Raw genomic sequence first — 25874 nt, 5'->3', positions numbered from 1 at the left:
AAGAAAAGCCATCATTCAAGCTCAGCTTGCTTTTGCTACTGACCTTGTGACAGCTGGCAGGGCCCATGAGCAAGTCTGTGTTAGCTGACACAGAGACAACTCAGCTGAAGTGTCCTCAGCTTAACAAGTCACCTCTGTCCTGAAGGAGCTGAGCTGCTCCTGCCTTGCATGCCACATTATCTTCCTTTCAGAAAATGCTAGTATCAATGCCCTTCCACTGATCTTATCCACACAAAAGGTATAGAAAGAAAGATGAGGAATAAACACGGAACGGAGACATCATAATAAAATCCCCCTTTAGTTATAGCTCCCTTCTTCTGCTTTTTTTTTTTATTATTATTTTTTTCCTTCATACTAATGGTATCAGTGAGAAGTATTTTCCAGAACAGGTCTACTTGATTTTCATTACGGTGGACCCACAGGAAGTTGTGCATCAGACTGGTCTACCAGTCAGGGAAGAACCATCTTGGATCTTGGAGAGGTCTGGACAATGTTTACTTTTGGATGTATATCTGGTCCAGGGCGATCATTTGATTAGCCCTCCTCAACTGTACCAGAAGTTGGAAGAGAAAAGAAAAACACATTTCAAATCAGCTACATTTGGATGAATAGCTAAGTCTATCAGCTGCTACTGTTCCCTTGGTGCTGCTACACATAAAGAAAAGAGCATAGCTTTTAGTTATGTTAAACTGATCTCACTCTGTTATAGAAATAAGAACAAAGTACAAGCCACACATTTAAAAAAAAAAAAAAGAGAAGACAAAGAAGAGAGCATGAAGCCCATCTAGCTTTAACATTACCTCAAGAGCTCCTCTCTCCTCTGTCCTGTACTGAGCTCTAAATTTTTCTTCCTCAAAGGTGACAAAAATACTTAACACAGCTGACAGTTTCAGAGATCACTATTTCATTATTATCTCAGACAGATGAATAAAGCCTAAACCTCAGCAAACAGTTCTTTTAATTTCCAAATTCCCTTCTCTCTGCATTCTAAACAAATGCAATAAAAACAAAGAAACCCATAGCCTACAAACCGCATATACCTACACACTACTAGCATCTCTTTCTCACCTATCCAAACATCAGGTTTTCTTCCTTGCCTCCTTAACTTCTGTATATGATTATTTAAAGTGATTGCGTTTACAGATAATAAGTTATATACATATATTTTAAAACAGAGATTATAGTCATTGGCAATTAAAAATAGTCATTAAATTACAGATACCAAGAATAGCTGATTTACAATTGTTCTCCCTCTATCTCCTCACGCCTCTCTTTTCTATCATTTCTCAGCACTTTACATGGAAGGAAACCAGACAGATGTTACAGAGTGGGATATCAGGACTGAGAAACAAGTCACAGAATAGGTGGAGAAGGACCTCTGGAGAGCATCTAGTCCACAAGTAACCTAAAATGGGGCAAAACTAATGTTACAATAAGAGTCAACATAGAGAGTAGGAGCAATATCCCACAGGTAAAAGGAACACAATCTTAACTGCCCAGCTGTCTACATAGTTTGCATGTATTTATCCCATATATTTTTAATCAGAGCAATGTGCATACTGTACCTTTAAATTCCTCTGCTTTTACATTTTTGTTATCCGTTTCAATAGAAATTCCAGTCGCCTTACGACCTGCAAGGGGACAGAAAAAAAAAAAGAAGACAATTCAGCAATAAACTTGTACTTGCATAGGTGCTTCAGTAGTTACAATCAATGTGTTTGAGATTTCCTTACACAGAACAGATTAGATATTCTCTGGTAGAGGGCATGGGGACTAAGAGTTAGAACAGGGCTGGCCACGTGGGTGGCCTTAACAATTCATATCTTTCTCTCTATGTCCTGGCACCTGTAAAAGAAAATAGTAATATTTCTCTTTTACAATGGCATGATAATATTTACATGTGAGAAATACTACATAAACAATAGGTGTTGTTTTATACTGTGGCAACATCTCAGTCTGTTTTTAATTCTGGAGACTTTATTAATCTGTGAGTGTATTTTCCATGGTATTTCTATTACAAGGCAGACTTGTTTAATAAAGAATACCACGCACTACTTCTCCAGGATAACAAATGCAAGCAGTAACTAGCAGTTACCTCAAACTCTTGTTGAACTGAGAAGAAAATATGAGTCAACATTTCTATAGGTTTATATGAAACAGATAAAAAAAAAAAAAAAAAAGAAAAGAAATAAACAAACAAAAAGAAAAGCATACATTCTTGGAATTTCAGTATACTCAATACAAGAGAAACCCAGACAAAATGCATGAAATCACCATTAGCCCCGCATTGATCCCCACCAAGCTACCCTCTCCCTTACTGCATCTCATTATACATCTTCTCTTGAGAGCTGCTCTCCTCAAGAAAGGACACCAGTGTGCACTCCCTCATGATTCAAAAGTGTTCCTACAGGGCAGAACAGTCCATCAGTTTTTCTGGTTACTCCATGGCAGCCAACAAGCCTACCAAGCGGTTAAAACTGCTTATTAATAGAAAAATACAGTTCCTTACACAAGTTTACATTATTTTCAAAAGCATCTCAAATTCCAGTTGTTTAGACTAGTTTTGAAGACAGTATGAACACTCATCTTGCATCCCAATTCCTATGTCTGCATCAGCCAACTGAACAATTGCTACAGGAGGTATGAACAACTGAGCCCCTTTTGACATCAACATTTAGAAATATGGCTTGTTCAAAATAAGAGTGTAATGTGCTCTGACTGACAGAAACTAGTTTAGCCTTACTCCATTTAATCTAATCCCACCTCACTAATCTAATCCAATCCCTTCATTACTTCTGTTAAAGTATGTTCCTCATTTCTCACTTGTGTGAGTCCATTTGGCTTTCAGCTAGGGGTTCTCAAACCTCTGAGTATGCAATTTTCTCTACACACAAACATACAGTCAACGAGTTATCTCATGGTTTTCTTCTCAATTAGAGATCATCCCCCATTGTTCAAGTGTGGCACTGCAGATGGAATTCTCCATCTAAACTGTTCCTGTGGCCCCTTTCTCCATAATTCTACATTTTGCCCCCTCCCCCTCCACATATTTAAAAAGTACTGATTGCAGCCTATCAGTATCTTCAATGATTGTGTCTGAGTCATGGAGCAGTGATTAGAATAGCTATTTGAGTCCCCACTACTACAGCAGTTGCTCATTCATGGCATCCTGTAGTGGTGGGTTGACCTTAGCTTGCTGCTGGACACCCACCCATCCACTCTCACTCCACCTTCTTAACTGGACAGAGGGATGAAAAAAATATGAAAAAGTTCAGGGGTTGAGACAAAGACAGACATCACTTGCCAATTACACCACTCCCCTCACCGCCCCCTGCCCTGCGGTGTTTGCCCTCCCTTCCCCAGGCTGCCCCTGAGGCGAGGCGCCGCCATCTTGGTGCCCTGTGGTGCGGCCGCTAGGGCCAGCTGGGGCAGCCCCGGCATCGCCTCACGCAGTGGCCCCACAGCACTGCACTGCCAGCACCTCAGCACCCATACCCACTCCTTCTACTCAGAGATGCTGCTTCCTACACATCTCACCACCTCCCTCCAAATGAAACCCCAACATTTCTTATTTCTACAAGAATATAGCTTCATACTTGGCAACAAAAAGTGAATTTTCACATGTGCAGATTACCAAAGGATCCAAATTTATGTGTTAACTGTGCTGTCCTCAATACTCTTTAATTGTATTGTCATCTTTGTGTCACCCCAAAATAGTTACGGCAGAAGTCTGTAATATGAAAGTATAACATGAAGGTAAATATAAAGTGAAGATGACAGTTCAAGCAATGCCATTTATGTTCCCTTATAATACTGAAATAGCAAAAAATATTTCCATTACAAATAGTGCGTGCAAATTTTTTCCACTCGATCCAGAAAGGAAACTTTCTTGTTGGACTTCTAAAAAAAAGAACACAAACCACAGAAGGAACCCTGCTGACACCAGAGGAGGGAAGCCCTCCTCTCCTCCAGCACCTCCCAGAGTAACAGCTGCTCCTGCACATACGCACAGAGCACATCTCTGATTTTGTGCAAGCTTGGTCTACAATAAGGGCTGAAATAATTTTCCTTTATGTTTGTTAAGCCTTATTTAGGTTTATGGGAAGAAAATAATCTTTTTATTTTTACCCAAACTATACTGTTTCTAGAACAATTAAAAAAAAAAACGTCCTATACACCAATAGATAACAGATCACGTTATCTACTGACACATCTTCCTTCATGTTCTCGTGATGGGGGGGACAATTTTGTTCTGAGGCCCTGATAACAGATTAACACTTAGGATGTCTAGGACATGTTGGGGGAAGAATTAAAGCCATTTATAAATTACTGGCACATCAGCCATCTCTTTCTGGACACAAAACAGCTTGAACATATGCAGTTCAACACTTTATTGCATCCACTGTTCCATAAACCTGAAAATTCTCTCTCTTCCTCCGTAATATGGAGGTCACAAAGCTCACCAATGTTCTTTAAGTATTCACGAGTTAGAATGCACAATAAGAAATAATATTTTATAACTTCTGGGGCAGGATCATGGCACTTATTTGCATGGAAATTATTAAATTACTTTGCGCAGTTTGTATCGTGAACTTGCAGTTGCATCAAGTCTGTATAATTCCTCTTGCATCAAGGGAATTACGAATGTACAGGGACCCTAGTATGCAATGCAGTATGTACAAAATATGCCAGAAAAAAATTAAAATCATACTCAGTATGCACACAGCCCTACTCATCACACACAAATCACACATAAACATGCTCCTCTTCAAGCAGTGCTAGAGTCTGAACTGTAAATTAAGCTGGTGCAGAGAGAGGTGACAATTAAAGCTCAATCAAGCAGAAAAACAGAAGAGGTCTTCAAAGCTAGAGTACCTCTTCCTTAAAATGCCCTTTCAGAAGTGTCTGCCAATTATTCAGAATCCAAGACTTAAGCATTGCATTTTAATTCACGATATAAAGAGCAACAGAGAAAAGATGACAGATTACTGTACCACCGAACTTTTTGTTCATCAAATGCTTTTATACAGACTTATCCCCCCCCCCTTACATGGGAGCAGCTTCATTTGTTTAGAAGTAGGCCCACAAAGCGCACGCTTTCCATTTGATAATCCCTCACACAGCCGTAAACTGACGCTGGAGGAATCAAAGAAAAGCACATTAGTCAAACCAAATCAAAGGAAACAGTGGTGCCTGAAGGAAATTACATGAGAACAGAATCAAAACACAGTTATAAGTACAAGAGAAAATGCAGTCTCTCGGTGTTTGTTTTGCCAAGTTCTAAGTAGCAGGTGGCCGAGGGCAAAGCTGAACAAAGGATTTCAGAGGATACTGCAAGTATAGGAAGTCCGATGTCCCAAGAATAAAGCGATAATGCAGACAGCTCTCTTACCGTACTCCCCACCAGAGAACAGGAAGCCGACCATTACATAATCAAATGATACCTTGAGTCTTGCCATGATCTTGTCATTTAAACACCCCCAAGGGGCTTGGCTCTTCTGTTGCCGAATTTTTCCCTATGAGAAGTACCCATAGATGGCATAGTCCATAAATGAGGAACAGGAGAGGAGAAACTACCTAACTTTGGACAGAATTTGTGTATCACCTCAGAAGAGATTAACTCCCATTCTTCTTAGGAGTCCAAAATATGGTCACTACAACCAAAAGGCTGCCACCCAGCTCAGGGTAGCACTGGCAGGTTAGAACAGTGTTACCTGGAGGTGAGTGGAAAACAGGCATTCAGGGCTCACATCACAGGTCTGACCCAGCCATGTTGCTGTTGCCGGTTGAGTGTTTAAGCTGCTTTTGTCTTCCATCCATTCTTCTTGGTGAATGCTAGCCTCCAGCAATCATGCTGGAGGGAGCTCTGGAGTATTAACAGCCTTCATGACTGCAAGAGTCTCCGGAGTGTGCACCAGAGTCCTTAACTAATCTCTGAAATCAGTGATTTATGCACCAAAATGTAGCCTGAACTGAGTGAAGTAGCCTCATTAGGAAATATAAATAGGGCATTAAGTGCTCAAACTTCAGACGAGGGCTAGAAGAAATTACCAAACCTGATGGGAAAAAAGGGAAAAAAGCTCCACTTCCATCCTTCATTTATCCTGAGTTACAAATATTCTCGAATCTTAATAACGATAGAACAGGATTTACTTTGTGCAGAGTTTATGTTTCACAAAAAAAATACAACACCCTGCACACCTTTAGCCACAGAAAACAAATAAGGTATTAGTCTCAATTTATGCAGTGGCTGTAGAGTGGTAATAAAGAGTTCACTAAAATGCAGATGTGGATTGCAAGTTTTTATTTTACTAGGTGTGTTTTGAATGTGTAAAGCATAGTAATCCAGGGAAGAAGGCACATTTTTGGGTTGACAAACTGAGTCTAAAACATAAAAGGAACTTAAGGGGTTTCTCAGCCACCCCTGTGCTTGTGTCGTAGCTGTCAGCAGCACTACTGTAGTGTTTTAGAAACTGTTGGACTTAATCAGGGCAAGTTTTAGTCATTCAGGCACTGGAGCTGGTGGTAATACATACAGCTCCTGAGAGCATCTAACACACTATGGAATATGTGGCATGATTTTAAACACTCTTATTGGCTGATTAGGACATAGCCCTTGTTGATGTTTTTAACCACAAAAAAATACATACTAGAGATCCTACTTCATGTACATGTGTTATCCACACATCAGTGACAAACGAGAAGTTTTTCTACTAGCTTGAAGAAACTGCTTTTAATTTAGTTAAGTTTCTAAGACCTTACAGTTATAAGGAAAACTGCTCCTCAATATGATGCAGTGCTGGTCTCCTGGCACTACAAAGAAGTTGTTCTAGTTGCATCTGTGCTCTGCTAGTGTTTCAAGATGAAGGAAAAACATATGACTAGTTATTTTCACTCCTTAAACAGTACGAGAAATGCCGTGTGTTGGCCTTTACTCTTGGGATGACAGAGGTACAGAGGCAGTAAGCTTTTAGATATTCAGAAGGGACAGAGAATAAGGGGATAGGGAAAGAAATTTATAGGCAGAGTAACAGCCTAACTTTTATGCCACAGGAAGTGGCTTTTCTATAACTAGATCAATAATCTTATGAAAAGCCTTGTAAGGTACTTTGATTTGTGCACATAAATACCTGATAGCCTTTCCTCCTTCCCACACCTCCCCCTTTTCTGCAAGCCCTCTTCTAATTCCTGATGAATTTCTTCTTCATGGAAAAATGGACTAGTTTTTCAGAGCATGGGAAGAGAGTTTGGAACTAAAACCAAAAAAACTGCTAAATCCAGTTATTTGGTTTGGCTTCTCTTCTGGAAGAGCAGCTATTAGAAAATTAAAATTCCAACTCTATAGCTGAGTAGTATATGACACACAAAAATTGACCTTTCCCCCAATCCCTCCAAAACAACAACAAAAAATTTCCCCAAACCCTGTGACAATTTTCCCCTTCCAGCCCAGGCTCAGAGCCATGCACTGAGTAATGGAGTAATTCTCCCCTCTGTCTGCTCCCATGAGCAAAGCCATACATTCAAAGCTGATAACAAGGCCAGCATCCAGATGGTAGGGTAGTTAGCAATCTAACACACAGACACATTACGTGTCTTGCTGGGTAAGTCATCAGACACTCTCTACACTCTTTTTCATTAAAAGCTCTCAAATTAACAGCAAGGGCAGTCAGATTCAGAAGAAAAAATTGTCTACAGATACCCGAGACAAAGCAGTCAAGTTTTAAGGTACCTTGCCTGCAAAACTTATATCATAACAAAGCAAAGTGTACTTTAGGCTGGTTTCTCAAAACATTTCAGAATATTAGGTTATTTCAGAAGAAAACTTAGGTTAAAGTGACAAAGAGTTTAAATGGCCAAGCTGATCAACTTCAAGTAGTTTTTCTTTACTTATTGTACATCCAGAGATCTAGAACTTAATACAGAAATTTGCTGTTTTATTTAATATAGCATAAAAATAAAAATGAAAACAATTCTTCACACTCATCTGTTAGAGAAAGTTTTTTTTAATATCAGTGTCAGTGAAACTCTGCCTTTGTGATGGAAATAACAAGAGAAACAGAACAGAAAACCTCGGGTTCATCCAGCTGTGAGTTACACAGGGCAGTAACAGCGTTGTCAGAAAGTACATCGGAGTGGGATTTCTACCTGTATTGAAAGCTGGTATTGGATGATCTGAGGAGCTCTCAGTCCCACAGGAGGGGGAAGAGCTCTTTTGTTGTAATGCCTCAATTATGGAGCAGACTATCAAAGAAGTTTTCATTCACGATGTCAGCCTAGGGATGATTTAATGCTCAGCTTCATGTGAACTGCTCGGTACAATATGAAATTGGCACACCAGACGATGATGCCTTTTCTTTCAAGATATTTTTACTTAACTAGAAGGTCAAGAATAAAGAGAAACTGTGATTTTCGGAATGAATTATCTGAATTTACCAGCAGTGGTCCCGAGATTTAAGATCATGTTAGTGATCGTTTCTGAGCACAGCCCCAAGGACGGTCAGGCCTGGCAAGACTGAACTGGAAGTGCTTGTAGAGGAAAAAGCAGGGAATAACAAACAAGCGGCATGGGACAAAAAAGGGGGAGATTATTTAGGTCAGCCTTTCCAAGGAAACTGAACACCAAAGTAAATGAATTCCAGAGAAACTAAACAGCCTCCTAAGTGCTTTCAGCAGACCCAACACAAATTACTGTGTGACATGGTGTAGGAAATTAAAAAAAATAAATAAATATTTATAATCAACATGTAAAATTCCATTCCCTTCAAAGTTTTTTTGTTTTGTTTTGTTTTTTTGCCTCCTTTTCTCCTCCACAGCTTGCACAGGTTCAATGCAGTGCAGACTGCATCCCAGCAGACAGACAATCCAGAAAGCTTATGTTATTAACTGAGCATTCATAGCTCTGACTTTCACAAGACTCAAACCCACTTCTCCCCGTCTCCATGGAGCCTGTGACACTAGGGTACGGAGTTTTGTCCAGGCCAGGCCCCATAACAGGGCCGCTTTCCCGCTCACTGGTGCTGCTCCACAGCGGTTTCCACAGCAACCGGGCAGGGCGCACAGGCAGGCCGCAGGCAGGGCCCCAATGCTTGCTTTGAGGTGGATCCGGATGCTCAAAACTTGTGTTTGGTGCCACTGGGTTAAAAAAGACCATTAGAAGGGGCTACACAAGGAGATGTCTCTTTGCCACTGCTGTCGCACACGCCTCATGTAACATGCAGCAGTGGAGTTGAAGAAATGCTTCAGCTGAACACTGGCCTGTGCAAATACCTCAAGAAATAGTCATAGCACAATGACCGAGTTTACAAAACAAGGCTGGGTCCCTGGTGCAAACTGGCATGGTCCTCTGAAGTCAATAGTAGCAGGCTGATTTACATCTACCGTAAAATCAGCCCTGAAATACAGAAGAGCTGGGGAAGTGGAAAAAACAAACAATCTGCTCCAAAAAAAACCCCACCACACAACAATTAAAAACAAACAAACAAACAAACAAACAGAAAACCAACACAAATAACCCACAACCATCCAGGTCACATTTCGCGACAAGTTTCGTAAGTTTCATGCTAGATTTCAGAGGTCTGCATCAGGCTCAAGTGACTTTTGCTGGAACTGCTGGGCAATTTCAAAAGGATAAACACTTTCAAGTTGGGCATTTATATACCTGCAAATACACACAAACCTAAAAGAGCCTGAAAACAAATTTAATTTGCTTTCCAACTGTGACAGCCAGCATTAGTTATGATTCCGGTATACACCACGTAAAACTGGAGTTCCTGCTTGCTCAGAGCCAGAGGAGTCATCTAACTCCCTGAAGGTAAGATCCTGTTTCCAGATTCAAGGAAAGCCATCAGGCCTCTGGGATTTCCACACACGGAAGTAGACTTCACATTGTTTCAGTGAGGGAATGTCTCTTTCTATACGTAGTCTCATCCATATACGCTGGAACCAAATTTCCTGTGCAACCTCAGTCCCTTCTCAAGTTTATAACAGGTTTTTCCCAGTAGGTCTTCTCAACCCCTTTTGTGATTAACCTAAGCATTTCTACAAACTGCACTGCAGAGGATGTGTACAGATTAAGTTCTGGCTTTTAATGGTAAAGGAACACATAATGAGCCAGAACTGCACACTGCAGAGATCCCAAGTAGCAGGTGGGATAGCTCATTAGACCAACTACACCCAAACGTCTCATTTTCAGGAAAGTAATAATCAAAACCAAGTCAGCATTGTTACATGTCCCCCACTGAAAGAGATGATCCATCTGAAATCTGGGGGCTTAAAAAAGTTTGTCTCTGAAGCAAGCATTCACCCAGAATATACTTCTACGCTAATAGGGAATGGATGCAAGAACAGCTCATTGGGGTGAGTTTTTAAAGAGGGCTTTGCACAGGCTTCCTTCCATTCAATTTTTGCTGACTGGGATGACTTCATTCTAGCTAGTGTGCCCATTAAAAATAAATAAATAAAATAAATAAAAAAAAAGTCTCACCAAAAACAGTAGAATACTCTTTAAATGGAAAAATGGAAATACTCCGTGAGAAGCTGTGTAATGCTTTGTGAATTTAGGATTGAGACATTTCCAGTAGGTGGGGGTGGGGTGCCACTTGACTGAATTTCATTTGAACCATGAGTTCTAGGACTGCATCTTGCCTTGATCAGCAGCAGTGAGCTATGTATTCTTTTTTCTTTTTTTTTTTTTTTCTTCTTTTTTCCCCTTCAGACTACAAACCAGACTCTGCTAATATGAGCTGCAAGCACAACGACCTCTTCTCTCTTGGCCAAAAGAATCTGGTGAACCCTTCCTAATTATCTGCATACAGTTTGCCAAATTAGCTCATCCCGTTTTCATTCACACATGATCCCTTACGCTGCCAAGTTCACTCAATTGTCTCTTCCTGCCAGAAGCAGCTAACAGTCATGTTTGATGGCTATTACTTTCAACCAACATTGTGGTTTACAGTACAAATACACATCTTCAGCCTTAATTCTGCAGGCCTTTAATAGGCAGATTAGTTCTTCAATATCTGATTTTACAGGAGCACCTTCTGGCATATTTATTTGAACAGGACTGAACCCACTCTTTTGACTCAATTAAGGCTGTTACGTACCAAGAGGAGCTAGAACAAACAGAAGATGTTTTGCACACTGAAAGGAGAAGGGTGATTAGAAGAAATCCTCCGGAAGCCAGAGCTAGGAACAATAGGTCACAGTATAATAGGTGCCAAATTTTCCTTAAAGGGGATGAAGAGGGTAAAAAACAAACAAACAAAAAACCACCTTAAAGTCTTCATCACATTAAAAGCTATTCAAGCAAAACAACACATGGATATTCAGATTAGAAAACACTAGAAGAACACTGGAAAGTTACACAGGAAACAGGAATAAACACAGTAACTCTGTGCTTTATTTATTTTTAAATCAAGCATAAACGTTAACTCAGTAATCATCCCAGCTTTTCAACAGAAGAGATGTGTCAGGAGGCACATCCTTGAGAGTATTTGGGTAAGGTTAGCTAACAAACAATTCTGCAGCTTTGCGTCAGAAGAAGCGCAAGCTTAGGAAGCAAGCTATCGTGCACAATTCACTAGTTTGAAGCTTCACGTAATATGTTTTGATTATCTTGTCAGCCAATACTTAAACTGAGAAAGTACCAGCTCTTTCACTGTCACAGAAGTGAAATTAAAAAAAAGATGTCAGGAATTATGTAATATAAAATAAAAATAAATAAATAAATACTTCCAGGGCACCGAATAATTGTATAGAAGACAAATAATCTTGCCAGAATCAAACAGACAATCTTGTCATAATTCAAAGACAAAGATAATACCAGGAACACATAGAGATAGGAATTCTGTATTATTTATGCCATTAGATATTTTTAAAATAAAAAATACCTGATTAATGATTCAGACCCCTGGCCCATCTTCTCAAGTGCAACAAGTGCTTAAAAATCTGATGGTTACAACAGCTGTATCTGGAATGCTCTATAGTTCACTTAACGTATATACTATCAAAACCCCATATTACATTTCTAAAATGCCTGCTAGAGGCAATAGATCAACACGTTTCATGAAATCATGACTTCTAGATAGGCACATAAGCCACTCTAAATTGTTTTGCCATTTGCTTTGCCTACTTCTGCCCTGTATTATCTTTATAACCAACTCCTCCTGAGATATTGATACTTTATAAACTCATGTGACACTATTTTTCCTAAACTTAACTTTCCAGTAGAAATAAGACTAAATATAGACTAAAATATAAAACTAAATAAAGACTCTGGAGTACTCAACTCCAGTTAACTGAGTTCAGTTCAAGGACCTCTCTTTTTGAGAAAGGTGTCTGAGGAACAGTCCAAGGACTATGCTGGCATAAAGATATATGCTGGCATTATCCAGGCAGGCACATAATGCGCAGGCACATGAGCACTGCAATCACATTGAATCCAAACACAAAATGAGGTCTTCAGATTTCAGGTCTAAAGTCACAGAACAATATTTTAGTAAGATGAGGATTTGTCCCTTTTACCTATTTATTTCCAGTGTTGTTGCAAGGCATCGAGCCCACAAAGTACGGAACTAGCATCAGCAGAGAGAGCTCTGAATGATCAGGAAGCCAAGAAAGGGAACAAGATGGTTTGTTGAATAATAGATAGTTACCTCTGTTTCTCTCCTAGAAAGGGAACTCATCACCACCTGCTCACCACCATTCTGCTCAAAGCACCTCTGTTAAAATAAGCCTGTAAGTTTTTATGCTTTGTGTTGCTATGCTGTGAATGCCACGTTATGTTTTAAAGCAGCTAAGGACCAGGTTTCTTACAAGACAAAATGAATTATTCTTTCATAGAAAAAAGAGTACCCACTTCAGAGCTTACACCTATGTGAGTCCTTGTAGCCAAGTCTACATATACCTTCCACTTAAACAGTCTGATTACATAGCCAAGCCCCTTGACATATTCAGCTGTATGAGATTTTTGGAAACCCTCTGTCCACCCTGCATGTTTCCCATCCCAAAACAGAGGCAGCTAAAGGTCATGGATTATCTACTTTTCCGTCACTGCAATTAGCAATTAAAAATAATCAGATTTCATATTACATTTCTGCTTATAAGTCTTCAGCCATATGGACAGCACTCCATACATTTATAGGGATTCAAATGCAGCATCTAGCCACAGGATTGGAACCTGAACAGCAAAATCATGATGTATTTTCTTCTGATTTTCAGATTTTTTACCCCATCCCAAAACTGAAAGGGTTTTAGTTCCTAACCTGTCTATATTTTCAATAGCATGCCTGTAAGCAGGGTTACTAACAGTCAACTTCTGTATGTACATATTGGCCACAAACTACAGTTAGTTCTACTGATATTGTTGATATTATATATTGGTGTTATCTCACTGTCTTTGTATTCCATGAAACATGAAGATAATTCAGCTTCAAAAGAAGGGCAAATTCCTCCCTACCCCCTCCCAGTATTTCCTTAAATGCTTGCAACAACTAATCTCTGCTGGAAACCACAGATACAGCATTGCTTCAGAACCCCTCTCTGCTTCCAAGTTGACCTTTTGCTTTGTGAGCAAAATACAATAAAATAAATCATACATTAACGTAGAATCAATTGTTAAAGGTGACAATAAGACCCAAATTCAATTTTGCCTGCCCCTCCCCTCCCCCCCCCCCCCAATAACTAGATGAAATTAAAAACTGTTTTGTTCTGAGTTTGTCAAATACTAGGCTAATCACAAATACTACCTCATTCCCAGTTTTCCAACATAGTGTAAAACAATCTTTTGGTTTTAGTAGATTGTTACATAGCTATTAGATTCAACTGTTTTTCCAGTAAAAAAAAAAAAAAAAAAAAAAAAAGTATCTGCCTTAAATTTTTGTGATATTTTCCTAAGAGAATACAAGCTTTCTGGGATTTTTTTTGTGGGTCTGAAGACTAGCTTAAAAAGGTTAAAAAAATCCTTCTGCACTGCTTTGTTGTTCCCTAGCAGACATTAAGTTTGCTTTAACTCAAAAACATTCTGCACCTGCAAGTCTCTCAGCTGTATATGTAAGAATTGGCCATACCAACTCCTCTTTCTCTATTTACATAGCTTTAAAAACTTTGCACAAACTTTGTTGAAAAGCTTATAAACAGACATCACTTAATTATTCTCTCACAAAAGTCAGTGTGTTCTCCCAGCAGCTATTTATGTTAGAAAACTAATGCATATTACAAAACCTGGACAAAACCTTTGTAAGAGTGCTTTCTCTTCCCTTCCTCCTCCTCCTCAAAAAAGGAGACTAAAAATCTGAACACAGCTGGAAAGCAAACAGCAACTGTGTGGGCTGATGATAGTAGAGGACTTGGCTAGAGATACAACTGGAACACGACTGAAACAAAAAGTATTCAGCAACAAGGGAAATGCAGAGCTGAAAACAATTTTTAGTCCTGTCTCAATATATGCTGCTGATTCCCTGTTGATAATCAGCTTTCCCAGATGCCTCTTATGTCCTGGAACATTATTTACTGAAAGGCTCCAAAGACAAGTGCTATAAGTACGTTATCTTCTGGAAGTACCCGTCATTTCAACAACACTTAAACCCAACACAGAGAGAATTACGTTTACTTCTCATACTTGATACAGAAGTCTCCCAAAATGTTTTAATTAGTACTGTTTGAATCAAGGAATCAAGTGATGTCCAGGATGTAGGTCTTATATAGAAAAGGGAAAGAAAAAGAAATCGACTTAAAATGGAATTACGTGAAGGTCTCAGACTGTATTGCAAGAAGCAAAACCTTACCTTACACACATTGCTTTGTGATGTCTAAGCACACTTTCGCTATGGTGCACATCTGCATACTGCTCTCTACCTCCTCTCCTGGGCACCAACTTTGGTATTATGAGTAAATCTGGAGTCCCTGAATTTGTATGCTTTACTAGTCACTCCAATACTACAAAAGCAGTTTCTTAAAAACCTTAAGAGCTCTTACTATTACCTATCTGTCCCAACCTACCCCTCCCTCGCCACTTTTACATTTTCAACTGCTGTATTCAATATGGAATTACTGGTTTCCTTCAATACTGATTTCCTTTCAGGACCCTCTCAAATGATTACAACACTCTTGTGCATCAGTAAATCACATTACACCTGGGAGGACCATTATGTTGGTCAGCAGAAGGCAGCAGGGGCATTCACTGCAAGATGCAAAGAAAACTCAAATACTGACTTAAAATAAAACATTTACATTTCATTCATTCACACACAAATATTTAAAGAAAGGCATTTAAATGGAAAGTTATTAAATCTACTCATAGAATGCAGACCTTTTCTGCACAAACTTTTCTGATGTCTAAGCACTGCTATTAATAAACTTTTAATTGGACTTCATGTGGACACTGGGCTTAACCTGGTGAGACCAGCTATCAGGCTTGGCAAAGCCCTGCAGTGCCACGTGCAAGGCCCCGGGCACCCCAGCCGCACACAGGCCTTGGCATGGTGGGGCCTGTGCACCTCACCCCCAGGCACTGAGTGCTCTCAGAAAGGCTCCTCCATTACTACCTGGGCAAGCAGCCTTCCCAATTACAGACACACAGCCCACAGTTATTAAACACACAGGACAGCCCGCTTGAGTCACATTTTCAGAAGTGTTCACCACCAACAGTTTGAGCAGTACCAAAGTTGTGTCAGTGCCTTGTCACGCTACCCAAAACCCCAGTCAATCTGGAGTAAGGGAATGTGAAACAAGCCACAAACAAGAAGTCATAAATTTAAGCTCTCATCTTTGTGGTTTACCAGCTTCAAGACTGGGAGAAGTGTCAGAAAAATCAGTCTAGATGGCCCAGTACTCAAATGGCAAAACCCAAGTGTTTGCTTCTTTACATCATTTTATAGAAACAGAATGGGTACTTGAGCACAAAAGCTAGCTGTAACATGAGCCTGAACACGGCTACACACACTATAGATACCATTCCAGATGATGTGTTTTGGCTTATTTTTGTCACTACAACTACTAGAAAGCTTCAGTTCTGAACCAGTGACAGGTACTGCCCATACACTCAAGTGGTAAGTTGCTGTCTAACTCACATAGTATTATCCAAGCTCTGGTCTTCTGTGCATCATTCCCTCGTATGTTTACAAGTATGCCAAGCGTGAACATCTCTGCAGCTCCAATCCAACTCCAGTCAGCATACAGTAGCCCTTACCAAACTGTCCACAAGAATTTCTCCCAATTCATACTGGGCACTCACGTATGCCTCATATAAACATTTTGGTTTCTGAATTATATATTAATTTGACCAAGACCCACGTCTCAAGAATGCATGTTCCATCACTACCTCCAGTACTACGTTAGCAGTTTGCAAACAGCAAATGTAGCTGCTATTGTTAACATTGTCTGGTGCCAAAACAACCCTATAATCCATCGCTTCCCATCCAGACCACGTTTTGTTTTGCCTTGAGCCTCATCCAGTGGTTTGGACTGACTTGAGCGTATGTTATACCCTTACAAAGTTAATCCTAACAAAAGCTAAGTAAATATCTATCTTTTGAAACTTCATACCTGTAGGAACTGTTCTTTCCAACTCAAGTCTGACCATTTCTTACTTTTTTAAACAGTCAGGATCAAGTTGTTGCTATTACAATGCAAGTTGGAGATTCTTACTGAAAATTGCTGAGTTTAGAACTCGTGGAAAGCAATAATTCAAAAATAGCTTATTACCAGATTTCCCCAGTGTGTTTTCCCCTGTGAATAACCTTTGAGAGAAACTGGATGCCTCCTTAAATTCCTGTTAACCAAGGGGGGGCTACACTCATCAGTAGTTCAACAACTACTGCTGTTGTATTGCTTGCTGTTGTTCAGAAGTGGATATTTTTCCTTTCTTGCCTCTCCAAAAGCTCCTTCACCTCCTAGTGTATGTTAGAAAGTGACAAGTGAACGGGACCAGATGTTCAGCTGCCAAGCTTACCTTCTGCCTGTTTTTAAAAAATCATATCTAAAGTGCTCTACTGTATGCTGCTGTGAGCGTAAAGGTGACATAAGTCATTTGAGCTTTCCAGAAAAAGTGACTTTGGAAATACAGGTGAGCACAAGTGCTGCCAATCATCCAAATACTGCTCCACTTTCATTTTTGGGATTTCCAAAAGACTACTATTTAGATGAAGGAAACGTATCATTTGTCTTGATTACAAGACACCATAATATTTGCTTTAAGCTTCCTGTGGTAGAATTACAGCACAGTAACGTCCAACGCTTCAAGAAAGATGTGGCGGGCTTTTCTGCTGAAGTGTTTTGTTGAAACGGATAGTTCTTAGAGAAGTAATCAGGATGGAAAAGGACATGCCAGAAAGTAAAACTAAGAAAAACAGTCTTACAAAATCAGTTTTCCTTGAGAGGAAGAGGTGACCTAACAGTAAGAGAGAATTACCAGTAAAACAATTGTCTTTCAGTTTCCACATGTTTCCCTCAGTTTCCATTAAAGCATTCACACCATTGGATATTAGCCACCAAACGGGAAAGTAAGAACTTAGCCCATCTATCTTCCCAAATATGCAATGGTGCTTTAATGTTACCACGGTGGAGGAAGAAATCTCAACCAACCAAACAAAAAAAGCAGCAATAATATTGGGTCCCTGCGGATATATGTGATAGACTATCTATTTTAAGCAAGTGTCCTTGTTTTATATTGTTCCATAACTTCAAGGGAACCTTAATTTAGCCATTCCATATGGTCCTCACAAATAGCCTGCAATGACAAATATGAATGTCTACCTCACACTTTAATTGTTCTGATGAATGAAATATTTATACTGCTGTGTGGATACATCTTAATAATCTTCCTTTACCTAAGTTTTCACACTGGACTGACCTCTAGTATTGTTATGAGAAAGTATGACACCACACTTTACTTACTCTGAGAGAAGTAAATGGGATTGCCTCTTGTAAGGACCTGATTACAAATAGACTGTCTTCAGAAAGGCTCTGAGGGAAAGATGACATTTTAGAGTGTTGGTGAAATCTAAGTAGATTGTAACATACTTTTAGATCCTGATTCCACAACTAAACTAATAATTGTTTCTGCCCCTCCAAATGCTCTGACAGCCTAAACCTACACCTCCCCATCTAACAAGGGAAGCTTGCTTACTGTTACTGCAGAAGATTTACATACACGTCAATGTCTGTCTTCGGTGAATAAGCATCACTATTTTACACTCCTATGAAATGGTATGAGAGCTGAATTTTCTTTTGTATTAGTTGTACAAGAAGATTCTCCTGTATATAAAAATAGTTGCCTCTTTCACAACCACCGGCATCTGAAAAGAAACAAGAGAACTTGGGGTACCCTTTGAGGAAGCCGTATGTAAAAAAGCTCTAACAATTTCAGTGTATTTCTTTAAAAACAGGTCTGCACACATGCATCCCCAATAACATTTGGGGTTAGGCAGTGGCCTCAGACAAGCTTGGTAGTTCTAAATCATGAAAGATGAGCCTACAAGTTTTAAGTCAGTTAACTAAAGAGAAAAGATGAAGTCAAAGTTCAAGTACTTGTGAGTTCTTCCTCTTTTGCTATGTCATCAGCCAATTCCTGCAGCAGAACCTGGCAGCCAGCATGCTGCTGCCAAAATACTCTATAGTGGGGAATTCAGATATCATAGAGGAAATATTACAAATAATAATAATAATAATACTTGGTGTAATTCAGTTAAATAGCCAACAAGAAGACCTCATCCAGGCTCAATTAGATTTGCTAATAATACTGGTAATTTTAAGTCTCATTATAGATGCCAGATGCCCTATGGTAATCACAATTACCAGAAATACATGTCCTATGACATGAATAAAGAATTGTTGCAGCATGAAAGCCGAGAGAACAGGACCATGGCGGCCAAGCGACAGCAAAAGCAAGTCCACCACCTGCATACAGTCACCTTAAACAGAAGAAAATAGGGGGAATTGTGACTGTCTTGACATGATAGTACAGGTGCATTTCCTGCTTCCCATATGCAATGAATGAAGGCATTCATCTTCATTTTTCCTTCTGCACGTCCAATAGCAGGCTTTGGGGCCAGTAACCTGAACTAAGGATATGGCAGAGTGAGCCTTGGTCTTCCAACCAAGTCCTCATTTTTTATCCTCTTTGGAAGAATTCTAGTATCTTGTGCAGTGTCACCACAGTTCAAAGTGGGGAAAAAAAAAAAAAAAGTTAGGCTGAACATTTGAAACAAATGCCACTTTCTGTAGTTAATTTTCATTTGCTTCTTGGTATTTAAAGCCATCTGACACCCTATATTATGGTGCCTGAGAGCCTGTGCAGGTTTGTAGACCAACAGCCAAAGCTGTTTTCTATAGCAAAGAAATGTCACTTCTTAACTAAAAGAATAAGAAAAGGAACCGTCCTTGAATGTCTCTTTTGGGGCTGCCCCTGTTCCCTCTCCAAATAATAACAATAAAAAAGTAAGCAACATGGTTCATAGCCTTATTTTGTAGAGATATTAGGGAAGTATGCAGCCTAGCAAGTTTAAGAAATCCCGTCTCACCCAAATAAGGACTCTAATTCAGAAATTATAACTCCCTACAAAAGTTAATCCAGCAAACACAGAAGGTACGATAGAAGACAGGGGGCTGATAATGTTCTCAACATTGAGACAATATTATCATGTATAATATGGAAAGCACACTTTAAAGACTTCCAGCCCTACTGTCATTTCCTACAGCTAATACACTCATGCTTTGTAAGTTCTTGGAGGAGACTGAGGGTGGAGACGTGACTTTTTTGACCTAGAACCTCTGTATTTGGCTGAAAGATTCCTGAGCGCTAAAGAATGTTTGCTTTAAAGCCAAAATAAGGTGAGGTTTTATTATTTTTTTTATTTATTGCAGAATCAAACTACCCCTGTGAGCTCCATCAAATGTTTATGTAAGACTGTTTATTGCCTCTGCATTGTCCTCGCACAGACACATTGTACTGAATTTGTTTTCAGCATCACCAGCTTAAATTTAATTTCTCACTTACAGTAAGGCAGGAAAAAGGCAGGCCTAGAAGCTTCACAAAAGGGCTAGTTTATCAGTATACACCATCTCCTCAATGGTAGCCATGGCTATTAACAGCAAGCATTTCTGTAGGTTTTCTAGCTCTCTCAATAACAGAACTCACAAGTCTTACCCTGTTGCACCTTTGAAAACTTTCACAGATAACATGAGTTTATTGATCTCACGCAGACTAAGGCTGACTGATGATCTCAAACTTCCTAACTTTCCCCTAAATTAAAGGGGATAAGCTTTAATGCAAGAGAAACCACTACTTCTACAGGTCAATGGTATTTCCTAGTAGGTTCTCACCAAAAAGACCCCATCTACCTCAGCACTGTTCTTGGCTATGCTGATTTCCTATGATCAACTTACATGGCTCTTAAATTTCTACAGCTAAATTACCAAGCAAGCTCTCTACACCTGCTCCACAATACAATGCTCACACGCTTAAGGTATCAACCCGCTTCTTTCTTTTCCTCCTTAATGGGGAATGGGCAGAACCCCTGCCCTACATGAGAAACTACTCAACATCTGACTGGGATGCCGGTATTACTCAGTCTTATTGTTCATGTGAACACACTGCAGCCGCAGGAGGAGCAGCAGACTCCCGGCTGCCTTTTCTGCCTGGATTTTCTCCAACTCACACAAACAATCAGCATTTGCACACCCACCTACAGTTGCTTTCTTCACGTAGCAACATCTTATCAGCAGCACCTTGCTGGTGAACTCAGTTCTCCCCATCTGGCATTTTCTTGGGAATAGCGAAAAGAAGCATGAAAAAAAAAAAGTGAGCCTGCCAACAATTTATGCGCCCGATCCACTGTACTGCTTCCAAATCACCCTGTAACATTTCCACAGTGGTCAAAGCCAGCACCATCAATGGACACAATAAATCCAACAGCTGAGCAGCCTGAACACGCTGAAACCAGTCACCAAAAAACCCATAGCAGCCTTATCCAGTCATATATACATCATGAAATGAAAAAAAAAGATCAAAAAACTTTCATTTTTAAAATAAATTTATTATATGAAAGAGAAAGCCTACACCAGCTGCCCATCAAAATAAACCAAGTTTTCCATAAGGTCTTGTACAAGTGAAGAGAAAGGAAAAGAAAACTGCCACCAACCCCAAGCACTAGCAATGCGTATGTCATTTAAAAGTCTGTCCTCTTGGGACAGACTCGTTCCTCCTCTGCAACGAAGGATTTTCCACAGACACACACAGGTTTCTGCTAGGTGCGGAGTTAAACGCCAAATCGCCCAGCATCAGCACAGTCCCACATCCACAGCAGACTGAGCGCCCATCCCGTGCGGGTCCCAGGTCTCACCAAGCCCGTGCCACGCCGTGCTTTTCAGGGCATTATTTCCACCTACAGCCTCTTTCCCATCTGCGGCAGCGGGGCACCAGCATCCAGGAGGCGCAGGGTGCACTGCGACCTGCAAGCACGTCTCGGGGCAGGCAGGGCTGCCGCTGGTAACGCTGCATGAGCGACTCACCGCCTCGGGGCAGCGATTTTTCACTCGCTCCCACGTGCTTTCTGAGCGGGGCAGCTCTCCCCAACTTCAACGCTTCCTCTCGCTGTTTTTAACGAGTCACGCAACAGGACCACCACCGCACTGCAAACGCACGCCTGTTTTGGAGCTGCACCAGCCCGTGCCGGCAGCAGGCACCGCTCCCCCTGTCCCTCAGGGGCCGGGAGGGGGGCGCAGCCCCAGTGCTGGCAGACGCGGGGGGCTCCTGGCAGCTCCCCCCGACGGACCCGGCAGCTTCGGCGCCCCCCTCGCCCTGCCCGGGGCGCCCCCTGCTGCCCGCCGGCACCGGGACGGGGCTGGGGCTGGGGCTGGGGCCGGGGCCGGGGCCACTGCCCCGCTCCGTGCCCCGGGGTGGGGGGATAACAGCGCGGGCAGGCGGACGGAAAAACGGACGGACGGACAGACAGACAGACAGAACAGGACAGAGCGCGTACGTGCCCCCGGAGGAGAGGGGGGGGGGGGGCGACTTACAGCAGAGGACCCCCAAGGAGCCGAGGAGCAGCAGGCGGAGGCTGCGGCTCGCCATCTTCCCGGCAGCGGCCGCTCCCCCCCGCACCCCCGGGCGGCAGCGGACGATCGCCGCCCGCGGGGCGACGCCGGCTGCGGCGGGGCGTGGGGCGGAGGGGGCGGCACGGAGCGGAGCGGAGCGGACCGGCCTCGCCTCGCCTCGCCTCGCCTCGCCTCGCCTCGCCGCCCCTCAGCCGGCGCCCGGCGGCCGAGAGAGCAGCGGGGGCTCGGCCCTCGCCCCGGCGAGGCGGTGCCAGGCTCCGGGGGGGGCGGCTCCGGGCCGGTCCCTCCCGGTCCCAAAACGGAGGCGGCCTGGGGCTCGGGGCCCGCTGGGACGGGCGGGGCAGCAGGTGGGTGGCTCCAGCACACGCACGTACAAACACACACAGAGGTGTGAGCTCTGCATGAGCTGAAGGACGTTTCTTGCCACAGAATAAACGATAAGCTTTTCGCAATCGAAGCCAAACTTCCTAAAAGCTTATACTTCTCGCAGGAGAGGTTCCCAGCCTCTGCCTGCAGTATCTTCCCCCAGTGAAACCCGCCCAGTGTGGAGAGGAGCTGGATGGAAGCAGCCCCAACAGGGCGAAATTGTGAAACAAAACTGCAGCGCGGATGCTGCTGGCACTGTGGTGGCGAGGTAGCGCTTGTCAGGCTCACAGTGAGTGGACAAAATGCCACCTGCTGTAGGGTGCATCCCTAAACCGACAGAAGATGGACCACGCGGTCACCTGCAAAGCCTTCTTTATTGAGAGTTGGTATGAGCTTAGCAAATCATTCATCAAATACACACGGGCTGCAATGGCCCTTTAAATTTATGAATCGGGGAAAGTGCCTCATCGTGACAGTAAGTGGTGCATCTGAGTCGTTTCTGATGACATCTCCAAATATATTACTGTGGATGTAATATGGCTCTCTAACAGGAAAAGTATCACAAGTATTTGATAATCAGAGCAGCAACACTGGCTGTATTTTTAGACTGGCAAAATGAGGAAAAATTATTTATAAATAAAGCATCTAGCAGCTATTTTAATGGAGACCAAACAACTAGGATGCCATGATACTCTTTAAGTCTTCTTGGCTAATTTATCACTTGCAAAAATGTATATAGAATACGAGTAATATTTCTGAAAAATAAAAGACCATATATATATATATATATATATATATATAAAGTATGTATCACCACTGTATGGGAGGATCATGAGGGAAAAGTTACAGAGGTGGGGAATATTAAGAAAGAGCAGTATGGATTTAAGTTAAGGGGTAGCTTATAGAATAGCTACTGAAGCCAATATAACGGCCATGAATTGATAACGAGAATGAAGAGGTAAGGTATCCTGTTTAGCTACAGTAGTGTTTCCACCCCAGTAAATATTCAGTTATAATTGTAATAGCCCAAATACATGGACTCATATATAGCATTTAATTTGGATTTCATTAGCATGACTCATACCACAGTAAATCCACTTAAATGCTTTGGGTTTATATAAGCATGAGGTCAGAGTAAAATTCCTTTTTTTCCCCCCCCCCTTTTTTTTTTTTTTTTCCCTTCACTATTTTGTTTCTCTTGGAAGAAAAAGAAATACCTAGTGTACAAGATTGTCTAATGTACAAGACATTTTTTCTGACATTCTGGTACAGTTTCATATTGTTTTCACAGTTTCTTTGCATTCCCCTCTTTTATTTCAGCAATAACTGGATCATGGCTTCTCTGCTTGCTTTATACAATTGCTGGAAATACAAACAATTAAATATGAATATTTTGAATGCATTTACAGAATGCTCTGGAAAAAACACACTTGCAATGCATATAATTCACTTAATATATATACTTTTTCTGTATTTGCTGAAAATGGTATTCTTAAAAAATCTGTAAATACTTTGTTAGAAGAGTACAAGACTGCTATCAATATGCCTAATCTTTTAAAGTTAAAAGCAGTAAAACAGTAAAAATAGTTTCATTAAAACAACACAGAGAGCCCAACATGAAACAATTTGTTCAAAATATTCCATTTAACAGTTATTCTGGGAGAGCTTTCCATGCAGACTCCTTTTTAGAATAATAAAAATAGTCTATAATTAGCACCTGCACAGAGAATGCAGGTCAAAGATAGCTATCTTATTTTCTAATAACTATTCTAGTCAAGTTCTTTGCATACAAAAGCCTGTAAGAATTGTGTGGAAGTTTAATATGATTTCAAAGTTAACTCCTTCTTAATGATTTTAGTTATTCATAAACCAAAACTTTACACCTACTTCATTAGATGACTTGTTAGAGTAATCCACATTCTTACCTTACAATGGAATTCCTTCATCATTTAATGAAACTATAGTACAACTGACTGCAGACAATAATCTAACATTACAAGTTCTTCATTACAATACTATTCTGTTAGGTTATCACCACTGTGTTAAAGAGCTCTGTGGGGAAAAAAAAAAAAAAGGTTTCAAAAATTAATTTGCAAAAACTCTCTGAAATAGCATAAGTCAAAACTCATCATCTTAAGAGTGTTTAACATTTTATAGTTGCATGATGATAAAATCAAATACAGAGAAATTAATCTATATTAAAAATGACTCCTTTTGGTGATTTCTCCATTCAGAATGTCTTTTTTTTTTTTTTTCCAGCAGGAACAAAACCACCCTATATTTATTTTGCTGTGCTGATTTCTAGAATAACTTTGAGTTATAATGAAAAAATGAATACAACAACTTAGAAATGCTGAATTTGGCTTAAAGGCATTGCAATGCAAATAATCACATTACAGATACGTAAGAAAGGAAGATGATTATGATTCCTCATCTTTAAAAAAAAAAACAAGAACAACTTGTAATGGGGGAAAAGTACTGTGCTACGAGAACTGGCTGTTTAATTAACAGAAGAGTAAGATTTAATTCCTGTGTAATCACTCATTTACAAATGCCAAACTAGAAGACAGTCATGGAAGAACTAATGAATATTCATCCTTGTACTGCCATCAAAAGTAAAACAAAAGTTTAATGGAAATCCATGCTTCCCCACTATATCCCATTCAGGCATAAACCTGACATATTTCAAGTTTACTTCTTGACTTTAAGTACACCAGCTACTGTAAGCATAGTTTCATGCAAGCAACTACGTATTTTTAATCTGGTGATGGTAGTATTGCTGTATCTGTGAGTAGGTTATCTCTTGTTTGTGGAGTGAAACATCAGGGAAAGCACAGAGGATTATAGGTCTGCACTGCCTTTCCCTTTTCTTCCTGTGCTTTCCTAAGCCCATTTTCTTTAAACTTCTTTGTGTCTCTAAGCTGAGCTATGGTAGGCCACTGAGACTGCTGTTAACTGAAAGGACTAAGGGGAAAGATTTAGGAGATGGAGCCACTGAGGACGAGAGGGAAAGACATGCAAAAAAAAAAGTGCTCCTATGCAAACGCATATCCATATCTTTACATGGACAGTAGCAGGGAGACAGTAGCAGGGATGATTGTTATTGCAATTTACATTACTTAAGTTTTGATCAAGAAGAACCATTTGAATATAATTCCATAGTTAGAAACGTTACGTTTGAGGTGGTCAGAGATGCTATAGCATATATATGGGTTGAATCTATGTGTACATCAAATTGTTGTCATGTGTGTTCTCCTAAGTGCTGAAGACTGGAGCAAACAGCTGTAGAGTGATTGTTCTGGTGTGATTGGGGGCACGACAATGAGACAAGTTGACGGAATTCTATTTTGTAAAACTGCTAAAGCAGATTCCACTTAATTAATGAACTTAATCACGAAACACTTATTTCACACTCCATGTAACAAATTTTATTTCTGAAACTCATTGATCAATGT

At 40.7% G+C, this 25874-nt stretch overlaps 1 protein-coding gene across 1 annotated transcript in view; it reads right to left on the bottom strand.

Moving 5' to 3' along the window:
- JAM2 (junctional adhesion molecule 2) overlaps positions 1 to 22277 on the bottom strand; it is a 35935-nt gene extending 13658 nt beyond the window's left edge. The window contains exons 1-2 of the mRNA XM_084303622.1: positions 22015 to 22277; positions 1566 to 1631 (exon numbers count right to left, since the gene is read on the bottom strand). Of these exons, the coding sequence (XP_084159748.1) occupies positions 1566 to 1631; positions 22015 to 22069 (121 nt within the window). The 5' untranslated portion in view covers positions 22070 to 22277. The remainder of the gene's footprint in view (positions 1 to 1565; positions 1632 to 22014) is intronic.
- Between the last annotated feature and the right edge of the window lie 3597 nt (positions 22278 to 25874).

The sequence above is a fragment of the Netta rufina genome, assembly GCF_964035555.1.
Source record: "Netta rufina genome assembly, chromosome: 1".
Taxonomy (NCBI): domain Eukaryota; kingdom Metazoa; phylum Chordata; class Aves; order Anseriformes; family Anatidae; genus Netta; species Netta rufina.
This window is presented reverse-complemented; position numbering and strand designations above follow the sequence as displayed.